This window comes from Anguilla anguilla, chromosome 14 (genome assembly GCF_013347855.1).
Source record: "Anguilla anguilla isolate fAngAng1 chromosome 14, fAngAng1.pri, whole genome shotgun sequence".
NCBI classification, from domain to species: domain Eukaryota; kingdom Metazoa; phylum Chordata; class Actinopteri; order Anguilliformes; family Anguillidae; genus Anguilla; species Anguilla anguilla.
Genome location: NC_049214.1, coordinates 9,840,817 through 9,866,582, shown reverse-complemented (window position 1 = coordinate 9,866,582; position 25,766 = coordinate 9,840,817). Strand labels below are relative to the sequence as shown.

Genomic DNA, 25,766 nt, shown 5'->3' with positions numbered 1-25,766 from the left:
AGTAAAACTAGAGTATACTGACATTATTAAAAGTAGTAACGACTTTGTGTTAGGACCAGAAGAAGACACGCAGAAGGATGAGCTATAAATCAAACCTCTGTGGTGCATTTTCATCCCATGGTGCACTGGGCCTTCCACGCTGTGCCTCCGGACTGCTCTCTGGTTTGGAAACCTTGGAGCCAAGAGGACTGAGACAAACAGATAATTTGACACACAAAATACACAGTGGTAACATTCACTAATCAATGAACTCAGTATGTTTTGAGGTTTGCCCATCTTCAATAGCAAACTGCAATCTACTACTATTCCCAGCTTCAGGAAAGAAAGTAAAGCTTTCATAACCTGCGTGCTCCTGTGTGCTGAACATTATCAATAAACTAGGAATAGAAATCATGCAATACCACTGGAGAAATATTTAAAACTTCAAACAGTCTTCAAACAAACATGCAGCCTGAAGTGAATTTTGTCAGATATCTGATACCTTTTTACGGGCGAGGGCGCAATGATTTTGGTTGTTCCTTCGCTGTCTCTGTTCTCAGGCTTTGTGTTTGATCGATTCATGTTGTTGGTTCCTGATCAAAAGGAAAAGAGTTTGCAGAGGGGGAGTGTGAGATTGGATCCTGCCATTGAGAAAATCAGCAAAAACCCCGCAAGTTACTGTCAGTGTTAGCAGCCGGTGAAATTTGCCCTTCAGTGCCTTTTTTGTGCTAATAATCTCTACACACTGTGCCCTGTAGTAAATCTAACAAAAAAAGCTGAAAAAAATATCAAGCAGAAAAGGTTGGCTATAAGTGTTGATTGACTGTTAGCATCTGTTTCTGAGAAAGTGTGTAGTTTTTGCTTGTTTTCTCCTTCAGACTACTTCAGTCAAAACAAACAATAGACATTTTGCCAACAACAATTTATTTTATAAAAAATTATTTTTTAGTAAGAGCCAATTGGAAACCCCGGCAAAACTTGCAGGTGACAAAAGAAGGATCACTAAGATTTAAAGACATATTGCCACAGCGAAAGAAAGACTGTATCGGTTGTAAAGAAATGGTGCAGGTAAGAATTTACTGAGGTACATGAGCACAGAGCCAGGCTGTGGATTTATGAGCCAAGGTTCCCTGCAGGAGTCTGAGGTCAAGCTGGGGGACAGAACAGTAATTATTGACCTCCGAATAAAACCCCCACACTATTGCCACAGCCATACGGAGGCTCAGAGACAGTGAGGGATCCAAAACTGATTCTGTTATTAGTCAAGCCACCCTCTGGGAAATAAAAGGCATGAAATATTACAGGGTACAGGGAAGCCTCCCACCATTGGGAACAGTCTGCCTTTCTGCAGCTCATTATGGTAAGCACCTCTCGATAATTATTTAAGCAGTTATAATGAAAGGCAGAAATTTCCAGGAACAAAATAAGATAGGATGGCTAGAATGGAGGGGCATGGACAGACACCATATTGACTCTTATTTTTTGAAGCCTGCATATGAAATAACAGAACAGAATCACAATTGTTTTAATTGCTTTTATGCTGTCTCTCCAGCCATGTGTTGGGTTCATTTGAAATATTAAACTACATTTCCCAGCAGGGTAGAGACAGATGCTGTGTAAACAATGTGAATTGTTCAAGTGAAGATAATTGGGATGTTTATTAAGGCTTTCTGTAATTTAGTGTTAAAGGAGCTGGAAAGTGTGAATTCCACACACCTGGGAAGGCTCACACTTGGGTAATTATTGAAAGGACAGCTTTCCCCTCTACTGTGAAACATGAAGCTTGATGAAATGCCATAATTCTGTCATCATTCAAAATGAGCGTAAAAAAACAGCTGTAGCCCAAATCAGTTGTAAGGAACCTTAGCTACAGCCTTAGAATGTAGAAAAATGCTTCCTATACAAAGTAAAATTAAGAGGCAAGATGCTGTATCCAAAATATATAAAAAGAACAGTATTGGTCTGTTTTATTTCAATAACATAAAAAGTAAAGTGCTTTAGTCATACAACACCAAATCCTGTTTAGGGTTTTAAATGGCATATCCAGCATAAGCCCTGGTCTTAGCTACAGTGACCCACAGTCAATGCCCCACAGTCTGGTATCAAGCCATGGAAGCTTGATACCAGAGGAAGGGCTTCGGTTGGCAAGTACATATATAGTACATACACGCTGGTCTGAATGTTGTCAGCCTTTTCTGGCACAATTACTCATATAACTCAGGTGAAAATACTTACTGTGTAATCTGCACTGGATAAGAGCATCTGCTGAATGAATGTAATGCAAGACATTTCTCATCCTCAGATGTAAAATAGCAACTGCTTTTTCCCTCAAATCAGTCACCTGCGGGCTACCTGTGCCAGCTGCACAAGACGCTAAGCTGCTGGGCTACAGAATGAATAGAAGTGGCAGCGGGCTGTATTCACTTCTGTGCCAGCGGCAGGCTAACAGTCGGGTTTGTGTGCTTCAGCGCAAATAAAGACAAACTGTGACGGGGAAGAAATGAGAAGAGATGGCAGCTCACCCGCTGGCTCTGGGACTCTCTTCGGGTACGTCTTGCTGCGAGACCTGAGCACCTGCAGGTTGGGCCGAGGCAGCTGCACGGACGGATCCCTGCCCATCTGCATGGCTGTCTTCCCACTGCGGGGGGAACGGAGACAGGGAGATTAGCCTGGGGCTTTCATTGGCTTCCGTCATTCCAACGCTTCCCCCAGTCACTCACACCCAGGTGCGCTGGCATATGTGTAGCCGCACCGGCATATGGGAGTGTGCGCGACCAGCTCGGTGTACAGGGCAACCAGGGCCCTTGGCTGAAAAAAAAGGAAGAGACGGGAGGATTTAAATATGCACAGAGAAGGAAAGAAGGCCCTTTTAATTTCTCAGCGCGAGCTGGCACGGGGATTCACCCACATTCGCATCGCGTACACACTCCAGCAGGTAAAATAAACAAAGCCCAACGCTGGAGGTAAAACTGCAAGGTTCTTCAGCACAGACCGTCAAGCTGCACTGAACACATATAACTGCTATAGAGCAAGACAATAATGAAATGTGACCAGATATGATGAAAAATGTAAATTATTTCATCATTCGCTCTCCTCTGTGGCTATCTCTTATTTAGGCCTTGAATTAAAAAAAAAAATGAAGTGACACATTTATGATTATTTGTTCTGCTTCAGATGAATGAGCTGTTCATCTGAAGCGGTTCATGCTCAGCATGAAGACTTAGGTTTCTGTCTTTTTTTCATGGTAATTAGAGGGGAAGCAATTAACATGTGGATGAAAAATTAAATGCTGCTTTTGAGAGTGCTTAATCACAACTAAAGGAACAGAGAAACATACACCCTGCTATGGACAGATTATGGCTAAAAAAGCTTACTACTGAGTGTGCTAAATATTATGTACTTTCAGTTTTAAATGTCTGTGTGCAGTAAAAATAATAAATAACGGGTATTCAGAGACTAATCTATGCTCTTTACAATACATCTTTTTTATTGTAATAAATACTGTACAAACTTGATGAGAATGTATATACCATACAACCGTCCTGGATCAAGTATACATATACTGTTCTAGAAATTTGTTTTGTGTGGTGATGGCTAACATGGCAATGTTTCATTTTTCCTATGCTAGTCAAATGGAATGAAGAGCGCCGTTATGAATTCAATCTTGAATTCCTGGAAATCACTTTCAATATAATTTGAAATGTAGCATTTTTATAAAAAATTTGGAACATTGAAATGCTTATCTTCACATTAGTATAATGTTCACAATCAAATGATGATGATCAACCACTCAGAACCTGACTTAAATTCACTACAGCATATAAAGTTCAATATTTGTTGCCTAATCTTTAACATGCAAGCACACAAAGACAATGGGCCAGATTCACAAAAGGATTGCGACTGTTTTTCTGACGCAAAAGCAGTTGCTACAAAATCGCAATGTTGACGTTGGATTTACTGAATGGTCGCAATGGATCAGAATTATTAGGATGTAATTTTCAGGGATTATGTCACTCTGAGACTTTCCTTTTGATGTAAAGTTAAATGTGTTCGTGCATATGTATAACTGGAGTGGATATTATGTAAATTAGGCAATAAGTATTCCATATAATGTGCTACAGCATGCATTAATTGTGACTCCCCTCATTGCATAAGAATTTTTAGAACTGAAAGCAGGCAGCTATTTGTGTGCGCTGATATAGCCTATGCCTGACGCACAGGATGCCAGGGAAGGGCTGCAGGCTGTAGGCACATTCTCAGCAGTCAAATCAGTTTCACTTGTGGGCTGCATCGGCTGGAGTTGAACAAATGCATCCTCTGATGCATACAACTCTGGAGAGGAGATAGGATATAAAATGTGTTTCACACGTTTCTACTAATCACTTCTCACTTATATTCAGATATAATATGAAATTATATTTGGTTTATTGAAAGGACGCTAGACTTCTATTGAAGGCATCAGCTAGCAGTTACTATGATAAAAGAGTTCTGAATTTAAACAATTTAAACAATTGTTCTGCATATGTGTTTAGTAGGGTATATAATGAATTGTGAATTCAATTTTACCATCATACGCTCAGTGGCTTTCTCCCATTGCACGTTCATTCATGTCAATTCCATCCACCCCCACAACCTGCTCATTTTACAGGAATACTACTCTACTTCTATTGTTGTTAATATAACTTCCTTTGTTGGACCACCACCTTTGACTTTTGCCCTTGTAAAGTTTTTTTATTTTTTTATTTCGTACGCCATCTAAAATGATGCCATCTTTTCCCACTCTACAATTCGTGTATTTGATGTCGCAGAAAAATTTTGTCCTCACTATTTGTATTTTAGTCATATGCTGCAATATGGCATTGTGAAGCTGTACCTTGTTGACCATGACCTATATTTCCTGATCTATAAATTTAAGTTTTCTTTTCCTTGTGTTCAATTGTTACTTGTGCCTGATTGCTCCATATCCATTTCATAGCACGCCATATTGTTTCTGAACCTGAACCGTAAAATAACAAAAGAAGGCATTAAAGTTATTTGATTGTGTAAATAGAAGCAGTCTTGATAAATCAGTCGTTAATGTGTCGGTATCTGTGACCACAACAGAGCCGCAATACAGAGAATGTTTTGGCTCTGCGACTATTTCCTTAGTAAATCTGGCCCAACGTGTATTTTGTAAGACAGTCTAAGCACACCACAAACACTAAACTTGGGCTTTTATCATAAATATGCTTGCAATGCATCACTCCCGATAAAATCTCGGCAAAGACAAATACATTTGAGAACATTTTTCTTTAAGTTTCTCCTTCAGTAGTTATTAATCAAGAGGTCATTTAAAATTAAAGTGTGAATTTCAGTTTTGACCAACAAATGACCTGAATTTATTTTCCATTTGTCCTGAAAAGTGAAGCTGTTAGAAAAGTGAATCACTTTGCATGTCTCTATTTGAAGGGAACAGCTGCTTGCTCACCTATAGCGATGCTTTGATCCCAGGGAACCAAATTTTGTCAGTTTTCTTGTCAATGAGTTGGAATCATTTTCTGGCATTCTGAAGAACAAAAAATAATAATAATAAATTGTGCAACAAATGTAATTTTGTCAAATTTATATCTATAGCAACACTGAAATAGGATTTGCATTTTCAGTGTTTAAGGCTCGGAACTATGACATATTTGGTACCAGATTTAAGAATCATCTGAACAGTTGTATAGCAAAATCTAATTATTTTATTACACTTAACATTTTAATTTACTAAGCTTTAAAAACAGTTCAGATGAAGGTCCTTTAAGGATGTGATAATAATAATAATAATAATAATAATAACAATAAAGCTGCTTTCTGTGCCCACTGGATAGGTTAAACAACCTATTTCCCACAGTGTAAAATATGTCCCTCAGTACACCATGCCAAAAGCTTGCATGACATCCCAGAAACCCTGTTCGATCACGTACTTAAAAAATATACTTGAAAAATTTTGTTTCTGGCCCTCAATGAATTCAAGCATTCAGCTTTGGGTAAAGAGAATGTGTCAAATGTAAAATTTCAACGGCAACGAGCCATTAAATAACCACTCTTGCGTAGGTACCAGCAGGTTTTGTTTTGAACGGCATGACCTGATTAAGCCTGCAAAGGTGAAGCTTTTTCCCTCGTTTGCGCATTAGCGACTCGCAGGCAGCTCTTCACCCACCTCGCAACGTGCTCATTACCTCATTAGTTATCACATCGTTACACTCTCCCAGACGCCGGCCACATTTAAAGGCGGGTGGAGCACTCCCACGAGTAACCTGTCAAGCCCTTATCCTCCTCCACAGCACCTAACGGGCAAATCCGCGGTTTCACGCGTGAACGAACGACGGAAAGCCTGGCTCCTGCGGTTTCGCAGTTGGGGGATGCAATAACGCGATCGCCAGCCGGCTGCACGAGTGCGGGCTCCTCAAAGCGACGAGCAGGTCTGATTTCACTGAGCACACCTTCTGCCCGCGCAGGGCCTGGAGTTGGATTCCACACACCCGGGACCGATCAACAGCGGTGCACCGCCGCTCTCTCCCTCACCTGAAGAATGTGTGGTGTTCCACGCAGCACTTCCATAGGTGTTTACAAGCTGTTTTATTGGGCGCGTCGAAGAAGAACGATGTCTCGTTACACTGCAAATGAAAAGAAACAGATGAACCAACCCATCTAAAACTGCTTATACTAACACGTGCAGCATTAACATCGCTGAACATGTTACAGCTCTATTTCTGTAGCAAAAACAATGAAGTTGTCAAGGGGGATTTGCATTAGCCTATAACACCATATGCAATATGTCCTGTTTACAAATTGATTAGGATATTGAATTCATCATTAATACAAGGCAAAGAATGTGTACTGCCTATAGTAGTATACCTGAATACTTATATTGTATGCTAATATTGTCTACCTGCATGATTGGCTGGAAGGAAAATCTACATCCCATGTGTGCCAACCATATGATTAAACTGTATTTCTCCAAACATTACATTTGCATGTATAGATGTCTACTGATCACAAGTAGCTGATGGGGTCTTTCAATCATTGCTCCCAGATAATTTTTTACAACTCAAAAAGCAAGGACTGTTTTTATGTGAAATGATTTGAAAAGCCCTCCATTTTCCTAAACCATTTTAATATATTCCCCCTAAGAGGAGATCAAACCTGCTAAACTATTTCAAGCTTTAATGTGCCTTTTAATGTAGGAAAACCTTTATCAATATTTGAGGGAGACCATATAATGAAATCCACTCACGTTTAAATGAAATTTCCTGCTGCTTCACTGGACATGGTGAGCCACATTTAGGACTCTTTCTGCCCCAGGGTTATAATTAAACATTTAAATTCTCACCCCAATGCCCCCAAAGCTGCATGTTTCATTCATGTTATGGCAGTGTGATGGTTTCACAGAGGCACACCCACAGTGCATCTCTTTGCTTTTGGCTGCATTATCATGTATGTATTATGAAGGTCTCAAGAGTGCCAAGACATTGCAGATTGCAGACAATAGAATTGTGAGGAATTACAGTTCTTGCTGTTGGAATCTAATGCATTCCATTATCCCATTGAGATGAGATGGGAATCAAATAAAACAAAAGGTGATAAGGTGTGGTCCGGGGAAAGAAATATCCAAATGAGAATGACACAGAGGATTACTGCTAGCTAAGGCAATGGTGCTACCCATGTATCTCAGTGTCAATCTCTGTCTCTCCTGCCGTCATACAGAGGGCAGTTTTAGGGCATTTGTATGATTGAAATGGAGGTTTGGGTCAGTTCTTTCAGTACCAAATCTGCAACCATTTTACAGTGGCATAAATGCATCATTCTGTGAATTAAAACAATAACCACAAGACCACAATAAAGGGGAAAACTAGGGACTGCAAGGACATGAACCTTAATTTAAAAAATTTAAATTGTGTGCGGTATAAAAGTAGATGCACTTTCCAATTCTTTCCAACTGGAAAAGAACTGGTGAAAAACAAATAATTAAATTGAGCATGTTAACACTGTTCTCCAGATGTCCCTTAATACATATATCCTAAGGGAGTGTAAGGGTAAGGAGCTGGTCTTGTAACCTAAAGGTCACAAATTAAATTCCCAGGTTTGACATTGTACCCTTGAGCAAGATGCTTAACTTACATTGCTTCAGCTGTATAAAGAGATGTAATGTAAATGTGAAAATTATGTAAGTCGCTCTGAGTAAGAGAATCTGCTAAATGGCTGTAATATACAAAATTATTTTTCAACCAATTAGTGAAAGCACCACATAATAGCCAAAGCAAGAGCATAAAACATCAATTTTGCTTTTCCCATCAGACCAGTACATCCAGAGAACCGCTGTGCCCAGTCAATTGCAAGCAAATGGGAAAGGCAAATGAAAAGACTGCGGACTAGACAAAGAAACTTGATTGCAAATGATTTGATTGAATGCTTGATCACATTTTCCGATTTGAAATGAAACAAACCTAAACTGGAAGCCAGAATATAAATAATCTGTAGTAAACTTGGTGCCAAAAGCCCTTTCCTTCTATTGACGAAATGTAGGTACAGTAAATGAAGTCCAAGCTAGTTTTTCATGCGTTTTTTTCATTACTGACAACATAAACAAAACATTTTTTTAGGGGATGGGTAATATGTTACACAAATATAAACACTGTCCATGCAGTAGTGTGCACAAAAATTCTCAAAAAAAAAAAAAACATCTATTAGTGGATGGATTTATTACATAACAGTTGTCCTTTACTTTTTAAAAGCGAACTCGAGAAGTAAATCTTCAGAAATTCAGCTTAATTTAGGGATCAGAGCCAAAACATAAAATTTAATTACAGGAATTTATCAGATTTAAGCATCGTAAATATTATTTCCCGACTTTAACATCAATAGTAGCTTACTGAGGGCTGTTTTTCAAGTGCCATGCTGTCACAAATAAACAAGGGGATGAAAAATAAATTATCATCAAATATGCAGTTTTCCCCTCAAACACAGCCCGGAGTAAGTGTCTTTTTTCCCACAACGGCAGATTTTATTCATATGAGTGTGCTGAGAAAACTCATGCGTAAGGTCTATGCCCTTAGGTCCATGGAAATAATTAACTCCAAACAAACAAGAGGATAAACGAACAAAATATAAACCCGTTTCATTTGAAATAAGCTTGAATGCTTTCAGTGATTCTGGATTTCTTTGCAGCTCGCGACGTGACTTTCTCTCTCTTTCTCTCTCTCGCTCTCTAAACACACCATTTCATTTCACCAAATTTAGAAAGCCCAATCATAATTCCAGGCCCAGCTCATCGCTGTATCGTCCTCCCTCAATTTCACTAGCAGGCATGACCTCCTAAATTCACACAGCCAGCAGTGGCTGTGTGCACAGGGGGGACTGGGCACAGCTGGCACGGACAGAATACGGGTGCCCAGTCAGCCGGAGAAGCTGTTATTGTGCGGTGAGTTTGGGAATACCCTGCTGCCTGGAAGGATCTCTCCCAAGATGGTGCTACGGCTGAGCGTGTCATACTGAGGCCTCCACGGCACGGACTGCATGCTTCAATGAAAACAAATTATGTTTAAAATAACTATAGCCTACATACACACACCAAAGGATAACTCACATCTTTCCCCATGACTCGAAGCTCAAATTGTGTTTCCTTAAAATGCACTTTTGTGATCCTTGGCCTGAAATGAAAAAAAAATAATGTGCTTTAACGCCTTGAGTGCATTTGAAAATGACTGATCACAAGGTTTGATATGCAGAAACATCAATTGCTGCAATCTGTTTGGAAATGTAAACCTGCTGAACATTGCTATTAAATTTAAATGTGACCCAAATGAAGAAAACAACCCTTTGTTCTACAACTTAAGTTTGATTCGATAAGATTAATTCCCACGACACAGTATCTCTCATTCTTCCATTGACAGCTCCCTGACCTGTTCATGCACAATAATACCCACCAGAAGTACTTCCCCACTTGTGTTTTGTTCTTGTAAACAACAACTCCTACAGGTGTTAATCCTAGAAAATATTCAGACTGCTTCTCACCCTGCAAAATATGAATAAGCCAATTAAGCCATCACACCATACGATCTTTGAAAAAACATGCAATGTACAAAAGGCTGTTATCAGCTTTTAAAATGACCAGAATCAATACAAAGATCATAAAATGGCCACAATTTCCGACAGCATGAACATCCCTGAAGCTTAAATTGAGCTTTCTTTGTAATTGTTGTGCAGCTGTTTAAGTCAAGCCATTCTCCATCTTTCATATTCCAACAGTTGCCTTTTTCTGGGTAAAGTAGACTTACAAATACAGGGTGAAGGTCGACTCCATACATGTCCAGTGTTTTGGCAATTCCTAAATAATTAATTTCAGCCTCGGAGGGAACCTGACCCCTGCAGCAGAAAAGGTTATCTCATTAGTGAATACATCTTTGTATCATTTCAAAAGCTTGAATTTGGTCCCAACCCACGGGCCACACAATAACACACTGCAGGAAACTCAGAAGTTGGGCTTAATTAGTTTTTCAATGATTAACAATGTAAAAAGACAACTTGACAAGCAAAACATCTAAAACATTCAGCCTTTCCTTATATATTTCCATTGAAATGATAAAACATTGATGCAGACTAAGAAGTAACAATACAGCTTAATATGAAAGCTGTCTGAAAAACAATTTTCATACACACACACACACACACACACACTTATTGGTAATAAAATATTGAACATTTCATCACTATTTAATACGGTATGTAAAATTATTAGAATTTTGGCTTCTTGTGTTATAAATTGCTTAAAAACTTGTCTTTAAGTGGCAGGATTAGCTTACATCAGGTATAAATCATGCCAGTTTTATACTGAGAACATTAAATTACTCAGCACAAATTCCACTGTGCAGTATACAGTCGAGTGAATTAAATTTATGGCTGAAAATGGCTTCTTTCACCTATAACTGCTTCTGGTCTCAGTTATCTTCTCTTCCGCAAAGTAGTAAATTACCATAAAAACCGCTGAACAGACCATTTTCCATGAAGTCATTTCATAGATCTAAAATTAATTGAACGTCCTAAATTTATGACACTATAACATTATTTCTCTGTGTTGAGTAGGCTCAAGGCCATTGCATGTAAATAAGAGTCTAATGTTGGTGTGACGGTATAGCCATTGTCCACCTATTGATAAGCAGCATTTAAAAAGCCTAAATGCAGTAAGACACAATGGGCCCACCGCATCACACAATGTTTCCAAGCATGCTGTACTTCTCTGGTCATTCTCTCCCAGCCAGTCTGTCAGAAGCACGCTATTCCTCACACTGATGTGCATTTCTCTACATACTGGGATGCCGTTGCACATAAACACTCTAAATCAAACCATCATACTCCAACCTCCCTTAGTCAACAGCCGTAACTGTGCCATGCATTCCAGGACACAGTGATTTATGACAGAAGAAAGAGAAGGGAGAATTCCTCTCTCCAGAGTTCCCTATTAGAGGAGATATGGTAACATGCATAGATCACATAAAATAAATCAAACGCACCAGCACTACAAAAGAAGAGCCTCACTCTTAGGAGGAGTACCCAGATCAAGCAATCGTAAAGAATGCCAGAGCCTCCTCTAACATCAGCAATTTTAAAAAAAAGGGCATTAAATAATATTCAATTCATTTTGTCTTCAATGCTACAGACGACCTCATTCCACCAGGGGTAGTGTGAATTCCCTCAGCCACGATTCCTTGGGACGCTGCTGCAATGGTATCCCCTGACACAGCAGGTGCCCTTTATAACAGGCTACCGCTGCTTCTCTGAGTTTTATCTCCCTCCTTTAGTGAGTCGTATGGCCTGCGGAGTGTAAACTGGCTCAGTGATAAGTGTACCAGGGGACGGCACGCTCTTCAGCCACAGTACCCCGGGCACGGGGGAGGGTGGCACTGTGGCACTTGACAGCCATTGCTGCTAATTGGTTCCAAATTAAATAGAAAAAAAGAGGAGGAGGTTGTCCTGTTGCATTTGTCGCATTGTAAGGACAGAGCTCTCTTGAAACACATTTCAGCAGAAGACAGATTAGAAGCACGTTCAAGATTGCGTAAGGCTTCATAAATATAGCACAAGGTGAGAGGAAAGTTCCGTGTTGGTGTTAGCAGAGACACAATGTGTGTACTGCTCTACAATAACTGTTTGGACAAGGGAAGGGTCTGACCTGGACAGCAAATGTGGAATATGATTTATCTCCCACATTTCAAGTCTTAAACAAGCTGCATAGTTTCATAATAGTCACGAAACACAAAACAAAATACCTTCACCTTTTCACAACTTAATCATTAACTTATTTGCCTTTAGTAAAGATACGCTTCCAAGTTCTTTGAATTCCATTCAAGAAAATAATGAACAGACCTATGGTCTGAGTCAGTGTGTTGAGCAATTACTGATTAACAGGTGTGTGTTCAAGCACTGAGTGAGGTAATTTCTCCAGAAAACACATGTACTCACACTACATTACTGCTTATACCAATGTGCATTATGGTGAGAGGAAATTATTTGGCTTATTTTGCAGACTGTGAGTCAGGCCTGACTCTTGCCTTTGTGCCGCCTTCGGTGAGAATGCTGGGGGAGCAGTCGCTGGGTGGAACTAGAATGTGAAATGTGATCACAGACTGGGGGGAAATTACCATGGATGAAATGCATTCCTTCATTTGGTCTAAAAACTACAAACCCAAAAACTGAGGACATCCCAGAAATGGCACAAAAAAATTGGGAAAGTCACAGAATGCGTGGCACCTGCGACTTTTGTGACAAACTTTCAGTCTTATTGATCAGTATATTCCAATCACATCATGAAATTCCATCTTTATTATTTGAAATTATTTTTTTATCATCATCATGCTATATTACTGGGAGTTATTTGGCCTGTTTTGTATTATTGGGGGGTTGTAACCCTATCCCCCCCCCCTTAAATTACGCCCTTGCATGGTGGTATGGCTGCTGGCTGGCTGGTATGGCTGCCTAGAGCTGGCCCTGCTGTAAGAATCTCAATACACAATGTTTCCTCATCATGCTTGAGGTTTGGGGAAAAATATATGACCTCTATTGTTCATTTGTTTCTTGGCATCATACATCCATGCCTTGCATGATTAAGATAGCAGTGACTCTACTCCGCCTGGGTGTCGGGTTGACGCGCGACCTTGGAGAAGGTCACACACCTCATTTTCTCCTTACTTGCAGAGAAAAATGTTGCTTTGTGAATTTCCATCCATCCATTTATAGGAGGGGATGAAAATGATCACTGATGCTCTCTTCAGTGCTGTTATAAATATAGAGTAGTGAAAGGAGAGAGTAGTTATTTACGAGTGCTTCCTGAAGCTCGGGGGAGCCATGAGTCCTGCAAATTGATCCCTTTAATCAGGGCTGAAGTCTGGGCCTGATTGGGTGACTAGTGCAGCAAGTAGATGGTGTCAGACGGCAAAGAAAAATGAGGGAGCATATCCTGAATCCGAACCACTGATCTGAGACCAGGAGACTCTGTGGAGGTCTTGGAAGTAAATTACAGAATCTTACCACACATTTCTGCACAAACTCAGACCTCACAGTATTTATTTTTGACATCTATCACTGGATGGCCATTGGGCTTCATTGCCACAGGCTGCCATAACAGTGTATGAGGGACTGGTGAGCCATTATTTCATTAAGCTGAAGTACTGGAGAAGAACTGGAGGGTTGAAGCTTTAGCTCTCTGCCTTTTGTACACATTATGGGAGACCCTGAATCTCAGGTATAGATCTCAATGCTATTGTTTCATGCTCAGTAGCTTCAGCTGAGGGTCGATCAATTCTTATTTTGCAGTTTATTGCCATTCCTTCCTGGAGACTTCATGTCCAAGAGTCATGAAATTTTCCATTTTCAAACACAGCTCAAAACCAAACAACACAGCATAAATAAACAGACTGTGCGTGACCTTAAAATGAGAGGGAACTATTTGTAACTCCCATTCAATGACAATTATTTTCAGTTATTTAAACAATAGTCACATTTGATGTTGTAACAGAAGCAAATGATGAGATGTTTCTACATTATTATAAGGGAAGCGAATTGTATCCATATTCTTTTGAAAACAGCCTCTATGTGACTGTTTGTCATGTTTCATTTTAGTCAGTGCTATTATGTCAACTTCCTTTTTAAAAAATGTAATACACTCATTCATGAATCTGGCCCTCATTGCGCCTTGACTGTGCTACACATTTTTGTGAGCTTGTAATAAGGAATAATGGAATTAAATTTTCTCAACTTTTTTCTTAAACGTTCTTTCTTGGAAGGTATTGATTGAGGTGCCTTTTGAATGGAACTTTGCTGCAATTAATTTAATTAAAAAAATTAGAAAAATAAGTTGATCTGGTGAATACCAAAACTCAGCCAAACTGAACAATGGTGCCACAAACTGGCATGAAGTCACTAACTCATCCTAATTCTCTCAGCACAAGTGCCAATAGTGAGAACTTTATTTGCTGTAAATTTGTCTAGTAAAACCCAGCTTTACTTTTCTTTCTAAAATAAATCTTATTCACACCACGGAATATGCCATTAATGCAATGGCTTCAACATAATTATACTGAAATTTTGTCAATTAACATTGTCAGGTTCACTCTTAAATGATGTTTATTGGTGTTTTACTGTTTCCTGCGCTGGTTTGATTAGACAGAAGTAGGTAGGAATAATAGATACTGTGGAGAATACTGGGAAAGTATTTTGGCTGGTCAGAGGAAGGGGAGTATACAGGCGGAGGAAAATCATCTGTCCAGAGCCACCCTTCCTGAGACTGAGTCAGGCTTTAACAGAAATAACCCTCTGTGTGAGGAGGGGGAAAAAAAATCCAATCTAAAACTCCAACCCCTGTGGTTAAAACATATCACAGAAGCTGCCGTTTAATCCAACTCTCTGGTGGTTTATTTGGCTACGTGGGCACAAGTCAGCTGGCTGATCGCCTTCTCTTTCTGAGTCTGGATTTGATCCAGGTCTACAGGAGAGAGGAACTTCAAAAGACCGCTGAATTAATGTGGCATGTCATATCCAGCAGCCAAAAAAGAAAAGAAAAGAAAAAAAAAATAATAAAAGAAAACATTGCGGAAGAAAACCACGTGAAATAAAAGAGCACCTGCTCTTTAATTCCCAGAGGAGGTGGCCGTGAAAGGAAAGGTCGATCTTTATGAAGTATTAATGCTAAGTCTACGCAAAAGAAAATAAAAACAGTTCCCTCCGGATCTGTCAAAAGCATGGTCTGAAGGAAGCAAGCGACCTTTCTGCGGAAGATAAGGTCGTCCTCTCTCCCTTTTCCTCAGCAGCTGGGGGTCGGCCAAGAGAGATAAAATACAGTTACTCCTAATTCATAATTCATACCGGGAATCAATATTCATGGGGAGTGTATACAATAGAAGCGAGGGTAGAGGCCTTACATATATATTCCTCTCCATAATGGAGAAGCTCAATTGCGGTGGTGCCAGGATTGTTGTGGCACTGGGCCTGTGAGTGTGTGAGGGCACCAGACTCATGCCTGGCAGGGCCTGTATTACTGTCTGAGGGCTGTTTAAATAGTATGATGGTGCGTCTCGCTCCCATATGTAAGGACAAACTGCCAGTGTGTAGTCCAATGTTCAAAAACCAGCCATCTTTACATTGAGATGAAGCAAGATAATGATAATGAATCACTGAGTCCCAAGGTACTTGTTTAAAAAAAGTTTCCCATTTCTCTGTAGAGATGAGTTGGTATGCTAATGAAAGAAAGTGTGTTCAGATGATACACACCACTTTTACTGACACGGAACAGGGATTGTATAACCTTCTGTTGAAGCTATTTTTTCAGGCTGAGACAATAAATGTAATGCAAATAGAATTTAAATAAGGCAGATGAATAGCTGTCTTATATATTTACTCTGAAAAACAACCTCTTAAATCAAATATCTTAAAATCAATGAAGGGCTGCTCCACAATAACACAGTAGAGATAAACGCGCAATTCAAAATCAAAGCACGGAATGTAATTAAGTCAGTTATTGCCTATTTCAACATGCATTTTATTTTCTTTGTTAGCTTAGGATAACATATTCCGAACATCATTTTCTTCGCTCTGCATGATCCTATAAAATATAATCATAGTTCCTGCCTTTGACTGGTACTTTGTGCTTTCCATTTAGGCACCAAATATTGTACATTTGCCTTAGGAATGTGTCCCTCATTAGGCCATTCACTCCCTCAGAGTGGATTGTTGTGAATGGAGAATGAGGCTTCACAGCTTCACCATATCAATGACTAATCGTTGCGTTTTGCTGTTGTGAACAAAAGGTTTTTATTGGTTCAAACATGCCAGTGACTGAATGCTCATTGCTCATAGGGCCATCTCACTCATCACTAGCTCCCATGGTAGTAAGTAGCAGTAGCAATGGCATTCCACTAGAGAGCGACAGTAGTGGCAAGCAGAGCCTGTGCCTGTTCACTGTGTGTTTATTGTAATTAGTGAGCATTATGCTGACACAGAAATGAAGGCCGGTAATAACACAGCAGGTTAATGAGGGTCAAAGGGTCCTGACTGTCTTGGAATTGGGGTCAGTTGCTGTCCAGAAGTGTGCAGCACAAAGCACAAGAGCGCTCATTCATAGTCATCCATTGAGCCTATGCCACAGATCTTATTTTTTTAAATTAATTTATTAAAAAGACGTTTATTTCTTGCACATCCAACCTGGCATGCAGGTAGATGGACTGAGAATGCGTCATCACTATAATGACCTGAGAGGGTCTTTCAACTGCAGTCGGCCAGCAGCTTGTATTACAAGGACATCAGTTGTAGCCAGAGGGTGAAATAGTTAGTAGGATGTATAGCTTCCCTGGGTTTTGGATTCATGTTACTGCTGTAAGCGCTCAGTACAAGCAATGTGTAATCATGCTGTGCTTGTGCTATACTAAAATTGTATATATCACTATTTCTGCTGTTATATTATTTAAAAAAATGTCAAGAACCTTTAATTTGCTCAAAAAAGGTGCACCTTTGTGCACCTTTGTAATGACACTTCAAATAGCAAATTCACTTATTTTAATTATGGATGTTAGGCAGTAAAGCATGGGCTGCTGGGAAACATAATCCATAATCTGCTGTGAGAGGGTTTTGGATTAGCATTTTATCAGCTCCTTACGTTATAGTTTTGTGAATCTGCTCGATGGCCTCCTCCAACTCCTCTTTTTGATCGGGGACGAAGCGGTACTCCGACACGTAGCCTGCCATGTGTTTGTAGGGATCATAATCCCCCAGCTCAGCTGTGAAGGAAGGGACAGAACAGGAAAATAAGGGACATACCTCTAGCAGCAAAAAAAAAAAAAAAAAAAATCTCTGATAGACACTGCTCAAAATAACTCTGAGCATGACATTAAATCAATGTGTTATAAGCCTAGATTTTGATTTTATTGACTGTACAGTATTGGCACTAGTTGGTTCAGCTAGTTGCTGCTGCAGCGATCCTACTTAAGTCCATCCCCACACACACGCACACACATACACACACGCATACACACACACGCACGCACACGCGCACGCACGCACACACACACACACACACCCCCCTCTCTTCCTGCCAGCCCATATGGCAGACAGAGAGTGAATTAGAGGAGGTGGCGTTCCTGCTCAGAGCATAGTGTTTCCTCTTAGCGCAGAGAGAGACAGAGCAGATGCTGCACAGCACAGCTCTAATCTCGAGGGGCAAGGCAGGGCAGGGCAGGGCTGCGCGGGGGCAGCGGCGCTCACTCACACTGGATGGCGAAGGCTGCCAGCTGTGCGCTGACTGCGGAGGAGCAGGGCAAGCGGCCCTGCAGAACATCCTGCTTCACCTGCAGGAAGAACTGGTACCTGACAGCACAGACAGAGGTCAGTGGCACAGTGTCAGTGCCTTTAACAGGACACCATCACACAACACGCAACACCACTTACAACACGGCACAATGCCAGGCATTCACTATACCACATATTCCTTCTAAATTGCTAAACAGCTTGAAAAATATACTGAGCACAATGGTATACAATATAGAGCAATAAAATGTAATTATTTGGTTTTTACTAAACTCTAAACTTTAATTAATATCATCAGTTTGTGGAGACCTTGCCATTTTCAACCAGGTAGCCTACATTTTTTTCTGCTTGCTGTTTCACGTTTTCATTTTTTTTGCTCAGGTAGAGCTCAAAGGCACAATGCATGCTATCAACAACTCAATAACACCAGAAAACTGCTGTGCGCAATATACTTGTAAGCAATCCCTGTATATTAATCTCTCTATGCAGTGTGCTATTTGTGAAATGAAATTCAGAAAAAAAAGATCTGGTTCCATAGCCAGCAGGACCCCTTTCTGACCCAACGGAGACACATAAAACAGTAATATATTTTCCTCATATGAAAGACATGACTACCTTGTTATTTCTTCTTTGAGCTTGCAAGGATCCTCCGTGTAGAACTTCACACCGAAGTAGAGAGTATAAGGAGGTCCTGCTGAGGAACCATACTGAGATTACATTCTAAAGCACTGAAAGCAGTCATGGAGTAAAAAAAAAAACACAGAAATACACCTGCCATCTACCTGAAAGGGAGAACCTCAGATGTATTAGGATGGGTAGGTGAAAATAAAGAAAAATAAAAAAGCATGTTTTAATGATTCATTATGATGACACAAGTATATCCAGAGAGAAAACAGAGATCTCCAAAAACATATGATTAGAAGGCAGTAGATGGAATGTGTATTTATAGATAAATGGTATATAAAAAAGCCTACATGAAATACATTCTAAACAAGTGGTGTGTATTGTAGCCTGTTAAAAGAACCAGAGGTGCCCTTCGATCAAATATTCATATCACCTGCTTTTTTAGAACTGATCTGAAAGCAAATTTCACCTGTGTTATGGGAGCCTCTCACTGACTGCAGAGCTCCAGTGATAAAAGAGAATATTCAACAGTTCAACCTTGAAATATTCACATATCTAAGGGCACTGTATGGCAAAGCACATAAAAAACGGAATCTATTATAATTACATATTGTGGAGGAACCTATGAGCTCCTAAACACATATTTAAAAAAAGCAGACCAAGAATCCTAATCACCTCAGGGCTAGAGGACTCAGAGCTAGAGAAGGCGAGGCAAGTTGAGGAAAATGAGAAATGTCAAGAGCTGTCATTAAAATAGTCATGTCCTGAATAATATTAATCGGGAGCAGATGCTTATATGATCTACATGTAATCAGCTGAGGCGAGAACAGAGAATGCATTCCACTTCTTCCATGGAGGACTGGCGGCCTTCGTAGCTCTTCCCTGATTGAGGCATTGTCAAAGTTGTCACGTAAGCTACATAATTGCTAGAGACTGGGTCATCAGAGACAACATTTGCAGCACAACTGCATGCTTGTAAATGTTTTCTCTTCTCCTTTTCTCAATAACCAACAAAGGGAATGCACTTTTGATTATAGTATGTTGTCTTGGTTTTTGCCAAAGGTAGTGACTGAGACGTCAGTCTCTTTTGTAAATTGAATTATAACCCCAAATAATTGTTTTAAACGGAGACCCTATGTGAGGTTCCTTTTGGAAAATGGCAGCCACATACAGACCACGTGGTCTGCCCATAGAGGCTGACTCTGCTGGACCATGGCACCAGCATGAGAGGGGTTGGCTGAGTTTAGCTGCTCCCGGGTAGACAGCACGGAAGCAGGTTCCAAGATCTCATGGCCACCCACAGCCTAGGACGTTGCAGGAAGTGGGGCACAGCAGCAGCTCAAAAGCCGTGGATGGGGCTGATCCTTCCTGTTGGGAGCCCTGCAGGCTTCTGAGGGTCCACTGTCTCAGGATCCTGGTTTCAAAAGCCTAAACCGGGTGACTTTTGTATTATGTGAAGCCTTGTCTTCTGTTTGCAGTGCATTTGCTGATCTGTTTGTTCTGAATCAACATTGGTTTCTCTTTGCAATGACAAACTGTTGAGGAGCAGGAGCAGTGCTGAAGAATCTTCTCAGCAATGTAAAGTTTGTTGATCCCTCTTCAACTGATGCTGTCACCAATGTGTTCACACAAGGTTATTAAAATGTCAGGTGCCCCTCCTTTGTTCTCAACAGGCATCCAATTGCATGAGCACTGTATGGAGTCCTTTGGTTTTGATCCATTTGTACAGTAATGGGTGATATTAGCAGATTCACAACAAATGAATAGTGTTGTATCTGAATCCCAGATTTACAATGAACATGAGATAATTCTGTACAAAGCCAAAGCTGACTTGAATATAAATTTTAGGACTGCAGGATGGTTAAGGCACCATGCTGTGGTGCATGGATGAGCCTAAAGGCTTTGGATTGCGCCAGTCCTGACTGCGGCCGTTAGCTCATCGCTATCTGTGAAAGCCATGCATGAATCTTTCTCCAATTCTTAGCTGTAGTTTGTGATGTGAAAAGAAGCAGTTGGTGACACCACGTGTTTCGGGTGAGAAACACGGATGCCTACCCTCTCCCGAATCAGGATCACAGCATTAGTGTGGCTGCGGTTGCAGATGACTGGCCATACCACATAGGGGTGAGAATTCGACATGCTTAGCCCCACGTTGGTTGCCAAAGTTATTTTTAAAAAAGAAAAAAAATCCAATTTTCTCAAAGACTGAATGATATTAATTGGATTGTGTAGACTGTCTCAGTTCAACCTTTAGAAGCTGCATAGCAAGAAAAGACTGAGGCAGAATGACAATCAGAATTCATTACATGACAATGATTAAATTAAACACCTCCTGCGAGTTATCTAAAATTGCAATGATGGCACCATGAAACATTTTGCCTGATTGTATTTGGTTTCGAAATGTTGTTACTTGGATATCTGTGTTCACAGATAATTGTCTTTGGGCTGGAAAGGAGGCCAAACATTTCATTCTTCCATGTGAATCAATTACTTAGATCAGTATTAATATGCCTTCTAGATAATGGTAAAACGCAAAAGTGCTGAAAAACCTATAATTTCAGCAATCACAGTATATACAAAAACCTAATTACAGGAAAATTCACATTCCTTGTCTGGACTATTGAGTTTAACTGCCTGCCTGAATGAGCAATAACAGCAAAATCAAGCAGACCCTTTCCTCACTGTTGCACTGACTTCACCCATCAAATGAATCAAAAACATGCATGCAAGTACGCACACACCCACACACGCACTGCTGACACATCACAAACGCTTATTATGCTCATTGCAGAGAAGTGCAGTACTTATTTTCAGTTTGAGGGGCAGAAGTAGTGAGGAAACACTTACTTGTTATCAAATCCTTGTGCTCGGCCAGGGTTTTCGACGGGTCTAGCCAATACTGTAAAGAGGTAGAAAAAGCACAAAAATTACGAAAGTACTAAAGTTTCTACAAAAAACCAAACTGCCACAATTATCCATTGTAGCTTAAAGTTATTTTCTTCCTATTATGATGAACCATACATGGTTAAATAAAGGGACATATGCTACAATGGTTTTAAATCATAACAGAATTATAACATACTAAGCAATTGAGGCACGTGCTCAGTCCTCTAGGCAATAGAGTAAGGCAGCTCTTACTTCATGGCTGTTGACCATGAAGTGCAGGTACTGTAGGTCACACAGATATTCAGCCATACTATTACCAGCAGATTGTGGTAATACACAAACTTAGCTGACAGACCTCCAAAGAGGCTCGTACGAAAAATGTCTGTTAGAGTTATAAAAATATGCGCCATTAAAACATGAAGGTACTGAGCAGGTCACTGAATGTCCTTCAGCTTAAAATGTGCAGCTTCACTGCTGCAGTCACAAGGTTTTCATTGGCATTTCAAGTGAAACCGACATTGTTCACACAGTCCTTCGGCCCACATCTCAGCAGTTCTGAAAGAGTAGCACTTCTATCAAGTACATCACATTCGCACAAGAAACTATGACATGGTTTGAAACAGTATCTAAGCAAGCCCTTGCATATGTGCATGTGCATTGAGCTCCTGCCACTGTGTATCTTGCAAAGTTCAATGTGTTATCATCACAGCTTGTACAATGGACACAGGACACAGTTTTTACAATGCAGAAATAAAACTGTAATATGTAATATGTGATATGAATAAAACTTACTTAAACCTCTTCATGGCTATCCACAGTTTAAACATAGTTCTACATAATATTCACTGGTTGACTAATGGTCTACAAATGACTCAGATGTAAGATGTGTATCAAATTTTGCTGCAGAAAAGACTGGGCCACTTACCCATGTTATAGTATCATATCTTTCCATGATGTAATACAATTAAAGGAACACCAAAATAAAAAAATAACACAAAAGAAACAGAGCACTCTCTGTCTTTCATATCTATGACTTTTTCTGAGCTGCTGGGTGGACAATCTGACCCCAGCCAAACAGGCTGGGCCCCAAAGGTATCATGAGTAACATATTACAGAATTATTATTTGGATTTTGTTTTCCAGAAGCCAGTCTTAATGCACTAACCAAAAATAGATAATCGACTACACTACACTACTACCCTTTCAAAGTATACACACTGGATAAATAAGTGTTATGCAATGCTTTCAGTAGAAACAAAAAATCTATTTGGTGACAAAAAAGTGATTTTAAATACAAAGGCAGACTTTTTAAATCCCCATTGGATTTTAAACACTTTAAAAACTTCTGCCCATCAACCATTTAATTTACATGTGCAAATGAAATAGCCCTTTAGGTACTGTTGTGCTACTGTTGAATATGGTAAAACATTATTATATAAAACATTATGCAGAATGCTGAATCAGCAGCATAAGCCTATTGCATTTTTATTAATCAGTTTTTCTCTTCTGGCAGTGGGTGCAATTAAAAGTTATTTGAAAATCACTAACAAGGGATTTACATATATGTGCGATTTAATCTTATCTAATCTTATATTATTTTATAAAATATTTATTTTACTTTGGTCCTTATGACTTCTGAGTTTTTCACTTCAAAAACTGACAAATTAAACTGCAAGTGTAATGAAATTGAGCTGTGTTAAACTGCAAAAATAAAATGGTGGAATAAGTTGTCATACTAGTGTGGAGCTGAAACCCATTCATTCAGTACCCGTAGAGGCTTACTGTGCTTTAGTGCGCTTTTCCAAGAACCTGACACAATGACACCTGTAACGATATTCTTCTGATTTTTAATAGCACGCTTATTACTTGGGCAATTTCCACCTCTATCAAATCTGCCAAGGTTCAGCTTCTTCTCAAGAAACCTAATCTTGACACTTTCTCTCTTAGTAGCAGTAGACCCATTTCAGATCCAGCATTTATTGGTAATGTTTAACCTGAGATCCCTTAAAAGCAGTTGGTTCCCCTTTTGAGGAATATAATTTCACACTGGTGTAAATCATCATCGCACCAACACTGCCCTGTTACAGCAGCAATTTGCCTGCCAATGAGAGCCGTTTCAAACAAATCCTCTGTGATTCTTGTTGTATTTGGTACCAATAACTTCAGATGACTTTGAATCAAATTATTATAAACCTGGGGGGAACTTTCTGGTAATGTACTGAGTTGGTTTACTTGTCTGTTTGCAGGACAGTTTTTATTGTTTGCGAGACAGTCTAATTTGTTGAATGTGCACTATCTGGTTCCTTCCTCCTTCCTGTGGTTTCCCTCAGGGTTCTATTTTGGGGGCAGTCTTATTTTATATGTATACAGTACAAGAAACAACCTCTGGGAAATATGATTCACAAACATAACATCCAATCTTACTGTTGTAAAGTGAGTAGCCAGCTGTAGTTGTCTGTATAACATGGTGATATCAGAAAGATGTAACACCAGCAACATCAACTAAATTCCAACTTCAAAAATATGACATATTCTTTTGTAAGGCACTTCAATCTGGGTGGCTTACTTATAATAATGTGACTTTAAGCAATGTAAGACCATCTCCACTAAACCATTGCAAATTCAATGTTTTCACATATGAATAGACAAGCAACTTGATTATTGCTCTGAAAATATTTGGATCTCAAAAACCGTAAGGCGTAGAGCTGCCAAATGTTGGTAGATAACTTCCAAATATCACTCTCTACTCAGTCATGAAAACCTGTCCACATTGTCCACACGGTCCATATTGACAATATTGACACACATGGTGACCCTATCACAAGGCATTTAACATTTTGCCCTATATCTTATGAACTGTAAGGCCTTTCATTTCACTCTACAGCTCTCACAGTTTGTGCTGAACACATGGGAAGAGGAAAGAGAAACATAACTCCTGAGTGTTGCATGCAAATGGGACAAAACTTTCACAGATGTATTTGGCTCATGGCCACAAGGGATTTTGACCATAATTTTGTATGCACTATAGCGCTATCTTCAGGGTAAGGCATGTTTTGTGCATATTTGACCATAGCTCTGGCAGTCTTTGGCCTGGATTATAAAAGTGATGTATACACATTTAGTAAAGAGGGCTGAATAAGATTTACACCGTTTTTTTATTTCTGCCATATGTTATTTTTCACAAACAGTGAGTCAGTGAACACAGGATTGTGACCCTTTGGAAAATGCTGCTGAAAAGATATAAAAATAATTTTTGTAATCCAAAGTGGTCGGCCACTTCCAGAATTTGTGGTGAATATGGATAAAAAAGAAGTTATGTGTAGAGTCTAACGGAGTTGTGAATAAGGCGGAAAACTTACATTCCCATGTTTGTCTGAAGTCCACGGAGCATATTTAGTACAAATGGTTGTGCTCTATAATGCCTGGACCAGATGAAGCGTGCATTTTTCATATATTTGACTCTTACTCATCAGCTACTTGGCCTGCCTTCAAAATTCTTCCATTCCAAGATTCATCGGAGTCCAGCGTTTTGTGTCATTCATTACATCCTGTCACGATACATAACTGTGCAGTTGTGCAGCATTTGCCCAATGCTTCTTGGACCCTGTTTGGCACATTCAGCTATTATTATTATTATTATTATTATTATTATTATTATTATATGTAGCAGTTTTGCATGAATTTCCAAAAATAAAATAAATAACTTGTCAAAGGCCAGTACACATCAAACCAGTATATTCTGCCTACAGTAATCTCTGAGCACACAATATTTCAGAATCATTTTCACTTGAAAATATGCAACGGAATGATCTGTCTAGCTGTGTGTCAGCTCCAAGTACTATGCCTGGTGCCCACGTGAAAATGAATCACTTAGAGCTTACTTAGTTTTCATGCATAGAGGGCTTTGAGCTCTCATGTTACTCTGATGTAATATGGAAAATATGAAGTCCATGGTACTTTCTGAATAGGTGCTGTCTACAAGGGAATGAAAAGTGTAAGCAGGTGAGGTCACCTTTTCTGGTGATTTTCATTGGCCATGATGATAAAGGTTGAAAAAGAAAATGAACTTATTTAAAAATGAGAAGCATTGTGCATTTTTGGCACTCTGTAAAAAATTTCAAAGATCAGAAAAAGTACATTGATGTACCTTTTCTTTCCATTTTCTTGTTAATTGATGTGAAGTTGCCTGATGATTTATGGTGTAATTTGTTCCACTTTAAAGGATATTACATTACAAATTTTTCTGAAAATCTTCATGCAAAGTATGGAATGAATCATACGCTTTTAATGTGTCATCACTGTTTTTCCACAAATAAAAATAAAATGGCAAATACATAAAATTATGTGATTATGTGTTTATAAGGTGCAGTCTATTCATTCTTTCAGTTCATTTCTAACCTGTTTATATAACTGGCAACCCATTTAGGTAAACAGCACAGGTAGTGTGTGTTTATCTAGATAAAA

General features: G+C 39.5%; 1 protein-coding gene across 4 annotated transcripts in view; it reads right to left on the bottom strand.

Annotated features, from left to right (window-relative positions):
* Window positions 1-25,766, bottom strand: part of epb41l4a (erythrocyte membrane protein band 4.1 like 4A) — a 74,900-nt gene that overhangs the window by 13,195 nt on the left and 35,939 nt on the right. For 3 of the 4 annotated variants that reach the window (XM_035391891.1, XM_035391892.1, XM_035391894.1), the window contains 12 exons: window positions 21,265-21,316; window positions 18,409-18,487; window positions 17,756-17,853; window positions 17,147-17,267; window positions 10,281-10,368; window positions 9,930-10,018; window positions 9,590-9,653; window positions 6,529-6,620; window positions 5,447-5,524; window positions 2,502-2,617; window positions 482-572; window positions 96-188 (listed from right to left, as the gene is read on the bottom strand). In XM_035391891.1, coding sequence (XP_035247782.1) covers window positions 96-188; window positions 482-572; window positions 2,502-2,617; window positions 5,447-5,524; window positions 6,529-6,620; window positions 9,590-9,653; window positions 9,930-10,018; window positions 10,281-10,368; window positions 17,147-17,267; window positions 17,756-17,853; window positions 18,409-18,487; window positions 21,265-21,316 — 1,061 coding nt within the window. The remainder of the gene's footprint in view (window positions 1-95; window positions 189-481; window positions 573-2,501; window positions 2,618-5,446; window positions 5,525-6,528; window positions 6,621-9,589; window positions 9,654-9,929; window positions 10,019-10,280; window positions 10,369-17,146; window positions 17,268-17,755; window positions 17,854-18,408; window positions 18,488-21,264; window positions 21,317-25,766) is intronic. The other variant, XM_035391893.1, reaches the window with a different exon arrangement.